The sequence below is a fragment of the Ictalurus furcatus genome, chromosome 13 (assembly GCF_023375685.1).
Source record: "Ictalurus furcatus strain D&B chromosome 13, Billie_1.0, whole genome shotgun sequence".
NCBI classification, from domain to species: domain Eukaryota; kingdom Metazoa; phylum Chordata; class Actinopteri; order Siluriformes; family Ictaluridae; genus Ictalurus; species Ictalurus furcatus.
Window position 1 is genome coordinate 14,951,861 of NC_071267.1, and position 9,478 is coordinate 14,961,338.

At 38.8% G+C, this 9,478-nt stretch overlaps 1 protein-coding gene across 3 annotated transcripts in view; it reads right to left on the bottom strand.

Annotated features, from left to right (window-relative positions):
• dnmbp (dynamin binding protein) overlaps positions 1-9,478 on the bottom strand; it is a 40,390-nt gene that overhangs the window by 27,607 nt on the left and 3,305 nt on the right. Inside the window, exons 2-3 of one of the 3 annotated variants that reach the window (XM_053639571.1) lie at positions 2,083-2,140; positions 262-419 (exon numbers count right to left, since the gene is read on the bottom strand). The exons of 1 other annotated variant lie outside the window; for it this stretch is intronic. In XM_053639571.1, the coding sequence (XP_053495546.1) occupies positions 262-406 (145 nt within the window). In that variant the 5' untranslated portion in view covers positions 407-419; positions 2,083-2,140. The remainder of the gene's footprint in view (positions 1-261; positions 420-2,082; positions 2,141-9,478) is intronic. One more of the 3 variants, XM_053639570.1, reaches the window with a different exon arrangement.

Consider the following 9,478-nt stretch of genomic DNA (forward strand, 5'->3'; position numbering starts at 1 on the left):
CAAGGCCTTTTTTGCAATAACATGTGTAACAATATAATTGAAATATCCTATTTTTGTCAATATTATGCAGCTTTTCTTATAGATGTATGGAAAATCTGTATGTATCTTGTATGTAACCTTCATCATTGTTTTTTTTGACTGATGGTATTTTTTTCCCTTAATGTTTAATTTGAAGCCTGTATCAGTAAACATTGTTTCCAAATGTCCTGGCATATACCTAACAAATAAAGAGAGATTATGATTCAAGACATGCGCCTTTACCTGAGACTCCATCTTTGATCCCGAGCAACCAAAACTCATCCACTACGCTAAGGACTTCAACAACATCACCGGCAAAGAGAGGAAGCTCCTCTGAGACACTGGGCAGGAACTCAAACACGGCACGCACCACAGAGCCTGCCTCCATGTTCACTCATTACCTGAGAGAGAAGAGCAAGATGGAGATCAGCCCAAATAAAATCAGGGTTCAATGTACTCATAGATGTCACCACTAGATGTCTCACTCTGGCAACAGTCACTCCACATACACTAGTGATGACATCAAAACAGCTGTGAGATACAAATAAATGGGTGTGAAATCCAAACGAAAAAAAATTAATTCACTCTAAGTACAGCAAATTAATTAAAAAAAAAAACGCCATTCTTTATTATCAAATAATCTTAGTTTAGGAGGGGAGAACCGCGGTTAATCCTTACAGGCTTTTCCACATGGTAAGCACGTCCATAAACTCTCTGAAATGTATTTAATTATTCAGACGTGTCTTAACTGGGTGGATCACAGAAGAAACACATTGGCTGAGTCATACAGCCCAGGGTGAGGCAGTGTTTAAACAGAGAGAGAGAGAGGGAGAGAGAGAGAGAGAGAGAGAGAGAGAGAGAGAGAGAGAGAGAAAGAGAAAGAGAGAGAGAGAGAGAGAGCGAGAGAACGAGAGAGAGGGTCAATGTGCATTTGCGTAAGCATCTGAAAGTGTTTATGGAGGACATTTCTTGGCCAGTATGACCAAGTTCTTCCAGTCTCTTGTACTGCGATTGTGTGGAAGTACATGACAAACAAGTATATAGTTACTTACTCCATTAATTAGACGTATGTAGAGTGAATAGGAAATAAATAATAGTGTGAGAGTATGGGAAAAGGAGGGCTTAAGAGTGATAAAGAAGGAAAGGAGAGAAGGGGAGGCACATGTTTCACAGACTCAAAGGCCTCTCTGTCTGGTGTGTGTATGTGTGTGTGTGTGTGTGTGTGTGTGTGTGTGTGTGTGTGTGTTGCTGGGTTTTTCACTGAGGCAGCAGAGAAAAACCCAGGCATCTGGTCAATGGATGATAGGTGATCCCTCTGTGGGGGTCAGAGCAGGGTGTGAGTCACCTTCATAAACCATAAGGTGTGTCTAACTGCATGTAAATGTGTGTGCATGTTGGCAAATCAGTTTAGAAAGCTAAATAGTCTGTTATGAAAAATGCTGTTTCCATGGTCAAATAGAAACCTCCAAATAGACAATTTAAACAGCTTAAAAAATAGAGAGAAAAACCCCCCAATAAAATCAATGTCACAAACTTGAGTTTATATTCAAAAACAAAACAAAAAATCATCTTTGAGACAGGCAGCTGAAGTGGCACCACTTCTAGATAGAGAGTCTGTTACTACAGGAATGTTGACTGTTATAACAGGTTGTGGGCAAGTACCAACTCTTCACACAGGAGATGTAGCACACAACCTCATCATGCACTACAGCCAGTAAAGTGTTGAGCCAATAATACACACACCCTTACTGTCACATCTTCATAACTTATTCTATCATTATATTTACTTCTAAGAAAAAATGACATAAAACTCAAAGAATGAAGCTATTTCATGATTACACATCATCAAGAACACTAAACATGCACAAAACATGAGCACACCCTTATGTAATGCTGATGGCATGATTGGATTGTTTTTAATGCTTCTAACGTCAAGTAAACTCATTTTTATTGCCACATCAATTCTTCCAGAAATGGGTATAGATTTGGATATGGATTGTACAGACATGTTAATATCAATCTCAAAGGAATACTGAATACCAATATTTAAACTGATATACACACCGTAATAATAACTGGAAACTCTGTTTACTTCCCAAAAAGGAATGTCTTCCCTTCTCCACTTCATAGAGAAATATATATGGACGGACAAACAGACAGACAGACAGGGAGAGAGAGAGAGAGAGAGAGAGAGAGAGAGAGAGAGAGAGAGCTATTGAATAGAAAAATCTGAATATTATGAGACTTTGGCACAAAATGTCAAGCTGTGTATGTATCATAATTTGAATAATAATAAGTTGTTAAAATATTTACCACTGTTCCTTCACTAAATTAGCATGGACAGTCCTGTTCTACAAATGTAGCTAGTGACTAGGTGTTTACTAGTCTACTAGCTACTAGTTCTAACAATCTGATCTCCATTTATCAGATGAATATGGCTTTGTGAACTCTTATAGCATCATGCTACCAAAAATGTTACAAATACAATTCAATAAACCCAATTAATTAAAATAAATGGCTAGCTGAATTTTCCAGTAAGAGTATTAGTAGAGATCTTAGGACTAGCTAGTTAACATAAGATAGAAAATTCATGACACATGACTGTTAGGCTAATTACTGTAGCAAACATCTAACTTTGACATCTAATGCAACCAGCAGGTTTCTAGTAGTAACCGAATAGAAACAAAGACAGAAGTGGGATCACGGACTGAAGCAGGACAAAAAATAAACCGATATTTCTCCTGGGTTTTACAATAGCTTAGCAACTAACTTGTTTTTTTTTATGTAAAATACCATAACAGAGGAAGCTGAATTGTTTGGGGTATATAATTGTTTTGTTGCTTTTTTTCATTTTGTTATAACCAAATCTATGTCCTTGCTCTCAGTGCTCTCTACGTATAAGGATCAGATTTTTTCGACATTTAAGGCTGCTTGTTAATACATCCATTTTAAATAGTTGGACTCAATACAACTATACTTGCTCACTAAAAGACACTGAGAGATGTCTTACTGTAACATAATAGATTGTGTAGGATCTACTGCAGCTCTAGTGGCACTATGTATATGATGTTTCCAAGCATTTGGAGAAGATTTTTGTGTCAGGCAGATCTATGGGTCTGACATCCAGCACCTCTATGTTTTGTCTGTGGATGTTAGAATGTATGGACAAAGTGCTGAGCAGATTTCTGACTGATCATGGCTAGATTATATCAGAGCAGTTAACAGACAGACATTCATGGTAGATGTGTCAGACTGGACGTGTCTTATTCATCACCAGTGACTCAGTTGTTGTATAAAACATCATTTTCGTACAGGACAGTCATTAGCTTTGCTCATACACATGGAGAAAACTGAGTATGGATAGCCGTGCAAGTTTAAACAGGGAGAAGATAACTGAGAAGACCCACCCCTGCCAGCAATGCAATGATGGTTATACTGAATTCACAACTATTTAAGAACATAATCGTTTAATCATAGTTTTGCATATCAACAGAAAACATTTAATTTATGTTGCATATTATAAAGATATATTTCTACAAAAGTATACATCTCAATAAATAAATAAATAACAAAAAGTTTGTGGACACCTGACCATCACACCCATATGTGATTCTTCCCCAAAGTTGGATGCACACAGAATGTCTTTGAATGCTGTAACATTACAATTACCTTTCTCTGAGCCTCAAGGGCTCAACCCTGATGCAGCACGACAATACCCCTGTGCACAAAGTGAAGACATGGTTTGCCAAAGTTGGAGTGGTTGAACTCCAGTGTCCTGCACAGAGTATTTTTATTTAGTAATTTTATTTAGAGCCCAAGTATTACTGTATTTGTGAAGCTGGCCTTTATAAACAATGCCGTTGTTTATGCTCCACTGGTCAAGAGGAGGGAGTGAAGGACACGGATGTACTGGCACACAGCTACAGACCTTACAGAGAAAAGAGCTCAGTGGCATATGGTCCCACTGAGAGAGTGGTAGCGCACATTCTGTGTGTGTGTGTGTGTGTGTGTGTGTGTGTGTGTGTGTGTGCCCATGAATGTTTGTGGATGAATGTGTTGAGCAACCAAAATAATGATAAACACCTATTAAAAAAAAAAATAACAACAGAAGGTGGGTGCAAGAAATAGTGTATAAAGAGAGTAATCCAGATTAAATGCGCTTTGAAGCCTAGCGGTGAAGACATCAGGAGATCAGGAAGCTTTTGTCAACAGACACCTGCATGTAGCTAAGAAGACAAGTAGCAAAGCCTGAAAGAGAGAGAGAGAGAGAGAGAGAGGCAAAGAGAGCTTTGCACTCAAGATGTCCTTTGGGATCGAACAATAACTGAGAATTCCTACTTAAATACAGTATCATTGCTCCTGAAATTCAGTCAACACACAGAAGTTAATACAAGGGCAAAGTGTAAAGATAGATCAGTGTACAAATAATGAACTACAAGCAATAATGATATTAAATGCACAGCATGCTGCAGGATATGATCTCACATTTGATGGATGGCCCAATGATTTATCAGGCACTTATAAGGAAAAGTGTTATTCTGTAAGGAAACAAATGGGACAGCAAACATTAAATCAAGAGTAGTAGAGTAAATCAAACAGAGTGTACTGGAAGTAACATCAAGCTTTGGGGTGACAGGTGAAAGGGAAGGAACTGGTGGCTCATGGTAGGGCAGTATTAGCTCAGTGGATAAGGCTTAGAGTTCAAATCCCAGCACTGCCAAGCTGCCCCTGCTGGGCAAAGCCCTTAACCCTCAACCGCTCAGTTGTATGTTCTGTAAGTCTGTACTACTGAGATAAATAATGAGTCTGTTTGTCTCTTGCCAATTGGCAGCAGGGTGAAAGTGTCAGTAGAATGACAGACAGCTTTATAAACACAGGCCTCATGCTCTCTCCACCAGTGTGTCTATTCTGAGAGTTATCTGTGTTCACACACACACACACACACACACAAGGACAAAGACACAGCTGTGCTGTCAGCAATGCCCCTGCCCCTTAGTATTGTATGATGTAATATCACTGAATGCAGGGATCTAGATAATATTTGATTTGTAAGGTTTCAAAGTATGTTGTATATAAGTATGCTGTTCAGAGCCTTTGTAGATTTCACAAAATTGTTTAGATGCAAAAAATTACATAAGTACACATCAGTACACATTTGACCAGTTTGTAAACAAACAAACAAACAAACAACATATTTAAATACGATTAACGAACACATCCTGCACCTGATGTCAATCTAAATAAGGATGATCCTGTCTAAAACGTACCTAACAATTTGGTGTAATATTACATTTGAAGGATATTGAATTTCCAGATTATTATCTTTGATTAAATTATTGCCTTGCATCTCCAGAGTTGTGATTTCAAATCCCGCCTTCAACCTGTGTTCGTGGAGTTTGCATGCTCTCCCTATGCTTCATGTGTTTCCTCCAGGTACTCCAGTTTCCTCCCCCAGGCCAAAGACATGCATTGTAGACTGATTGGCATTTCCAAATTGTCCGCAATGTGTGAATGTGTGTGCGATTGTGCCCTGTGATGTGTTGGCGCCCCATCCAGGGTGTCTGCCACCTCATACCCGGAGTTCCCTGGGCTAGGCTCCAGGCTTCCCCGCAACCCTGTGTAGGATAAGTGGTATGGAAAATAAACGGATTATACAAAAAGACTTTTTTTAGCTTGCATAATTATCTAAATTACTTCATAACGTAATCATATAATTTACTCTGCTTTGCTCGTCCAAAAATCCAGCACCGGTTTGAATATATTTTCAAGTTTCAGAAATAGAAACGACGCCTCTCTTGCCTTTTTTTAAGCATCTTGTTCTGCCCCTACACTTTTGATTACTTCTTTAAGAAATCACACAATTCGTGAGCAGATGTGACTGATAACATGGGTATGCTATGATTATTAGTTACCACCTAGTCATAATGGAAACTATTTTATTATTACTTTATTTATCCATGTAAATAAGTACTAGAATGCAGGCACTCCAGATCTGATAGGTACCAGATCCTGTAGATCATTATGATTCTTTATTTGGGTTGGTTTTGCTTCCACTGCAGCTTTTAAGACAGTTCATGCATGTGTTTGTGTGTGTGTGTGTGTGTGTGTCTGTGTGTCTGTGTGTCTGTCAAGCGAGCCACCACATCCTACTTCCCACAACTCCCATTCCCTTTAATAACAGCATGTGTAGACATGCAAATAATATCACCATATGCCACCACATTGTAAACATTAGTCAGTAGGTGTTTCTCTGGTGTTTCTATGGGTTTGTGTTTGATTATGGGTAAAGAGTAACGTTCTGGATTTCTCAGGTAAATATCTAAACATATTAAACAAGTTCTTGAGGAAATCATTTAACATGCTGTTTTTTTCTGACATTATATGAAGGTGACGTTAGAATAAATTGTGTGGGTCAGTCTGCAGAACAAACAGACAGTGCTGACCCTTACAACATTGCCAGTGCATTCATTTGCATAATGGTACTGCACGATGAATCAGATTTCACAGCAAATTTACATATAACCATGCACCACAATCCACAAGTCTTCACTCTTCAACTGTTTATGGTTTCCCTCTTCAACGTTAAGTCATTCCTGTTTTCTAGTGCTATTGAAATTGAAACAGAAAACATCCTCCCTGTACACAAACCCAAACATACCTCCACATCTCTATTTAGAATTCTTTTAACCCTCCCATTTCTCTCTCTCTCTCTCTCTCTCTCTCTCTCTCTCTCTCTCTCTCTATTCTTCCCTCATACTCCAGCTCTATGTCTGTCAGGCAGGAAGGGATGTGGCACAAAGGCCTGAAACTTGATCTGCTGACTGTCTGCTTTTATTTATTGAACAGGACTGATTGCTAACCAACAATGAGGGACACACTCACTGCACATCTCCATTATAGCTGCAGCAAGCATGTATTCAGAGCTGGAAACGTCCTTATTGTTTCATGTTTCTGTCGTGTGTGTTTTTTGAAAATAAGTAAATAAATAAATAAATAAATAAATAAATAAATAAATAAATAAAAATTATTATTATTAACTCTCTGTGTTTACTGTGAAGATATTATGCTTACTGACAGTGTGATGCCTAGGAATGCTGCCTCCAGGAAAACGCTTTCATTTCACAAAACAAGTTCTAGCAGGTGGGGCAGCGTATCATTCCAGATCAATAAACCAGCTTCTCTTTTACTTTTCTACACATGACATATGGTGGAAGAAGGCAACAGCTGTTTGAAATAAAAGTTCATGATTTATTAAGTTAAAAAAAAAACAAAAAAACAAAGATAGGCACAGAAGCAAAAAAAGGCTGATTTTTTTTTTTTTACTGTTAAGTAAAAATAGATGTTAAGTGGATAAAACATCAGTTTCATATATCTAGGATTTTAAGGATTTCTCACTGATCTCAATGCATTAGGACCTTACCATATATAGTTGAAGATTTTTAACACTCTTGTGAAGCTCCAGATATGTTTGGGCAGTGTTCACATGTCAACATGTAGAACCTCTGAATCACAGACTGGAGCTGGTAAAAAGTACTCAGCAAAATCTTTACCAAGAAACACGGTTTATACAACGGACGTAGGTACTCGCCACATTCCTCACTTCTCCTTTTATTTTCTCTGTTCTCTTTCTTGTATTTCCTGTAATACCACACAACTCTGAAAAACAAATACACTCTTTATATCTGTAACCTACCCTGCAGTTATTTCTCGTCCTCAAAAAACTTCATTCTTCTTCATTCCACAATTCCTCACCAACATGCCGAGTCTCGGTACTGACATCATTCAGAAGGGAAAGAGGAGTTGGTCAAGGCAGAGGGGAGTTTTTGCAGGGAAATCCACGGCACATGAATGGAGGGGTGGAGTATTTCCCCAGTGCAATAATTTTGACAGAGATGGAGGACTATGGAGCCTGAATGGTATTTGGAAAGCTGTTTAAAACTCCCTATGAATTGTAACGATTCAGTGCATTTTTTATTGAATTTCCTTTACATGTTGTAATGGGAAAAGTGATGACTGCTAATCTTCCTTACTCACAAATCTGTAATCATGAGAGCCTGTTGCCTTCGCTCTCTCAGTTATGGCACACAGCCACGAATGTGCGGCAGCCTCTTAATGAGGACACTAGACACTACCCATCACTTCAGACTAAAATCTCAAATGAATGTAATGCAAGATTGGACTGCTGTTCTGTAAAATATGTTTGAGAAATGGAAATGCCAATCAATAAGTTGTAATAATGGGAACACTGACCTCTGTGTTCCTATCCAGACTCCCATACATCTGCAGTCCTCATGCATGAGAGTCCAGGTAACATATCTGTATTAGTCAAAAAGCTCTATTATAGACGTTTTTTTGTTTGGACACATCATTTAACGCTATTATGTATGTAACTGTGATTCTGTGACTATCAGATAACCACCAGACACAGTGAATTTTACCAAGAAATCTTCTTGTGTGAATGCGTACGCATGCCAAAACCTCAAAAAAAGTCACAATGTGATCATATGACATTGTATGTGATATAAGGAACATCGTCACACGTCGTTTCCCTGAAACCTTCTTGTGGAGTTCCCACTGGATCTGTGCTGGTAATGATTAACAGAGAACCCTGATGATTTTCCGGTGTTCATAGATCCACAGCATTAACTAGCATGTAACTAGCATTGTATTTGAACCTTCATAATGTGCTGAATATCACCCAGATAGCACAAAGAAGAACCAACCGGAAAGGTGGCAGCAGTGTAGATGTCCCGGAACAGCACACCTCTACATAATGGCCAAGAGCAGTGCCCATGAAAGGTACCAAGTATGCAGCCCACATGTAGGCCAAGGTGATGACATCCAGCACCCAGTTTAAACAAAGGAGCGCACAAAGATGCAATGTGTGCTCTTAAGGAAACATGGTGGATGAAGGCACCTTGCTCCTTTCAGAAAGGTTGTGAAGTTATGAGCTCCCAGCAAAACAGCACCCACAGTGCCATGACACAATATAAGCAGTCCGAACAGGATTTTTCTGTGATTGTCGTGGCCAAAAATGCTTGATTTTGCTGCAACTTTTTCCAAAATTGGTGCTACAATGCGCAGAGGTTTTTTTTTTGCGGAAAACTACTTGAATTGGAAAAATCGCAATTGCACGAAATTTCAGTCTTTCACTTTTTGCTGTACTCATGTTTGACGCACGTGAATCGAAGAGGGCTTTGACCGAATGCACGTTGTGATGACATCTCATGATGCACCATGGCCCAAATCTGTGGAAAATCTTTGGTAAGTTTGAAAAATTGCAAGCTCCTCGGAATACTGAGGATTTTTGTCTTGATTTTGCATCAATTTCTGCAATCACAAAATCGTGAAATCCTGGAGGGAGTGTATAAGGGCTCCCACATCAGGGATCTAACAATCCCAGTAGGAAGAATAGTACACTAGGAATTTTACAGTGGACTAGATTCCGTAATGAGTGATG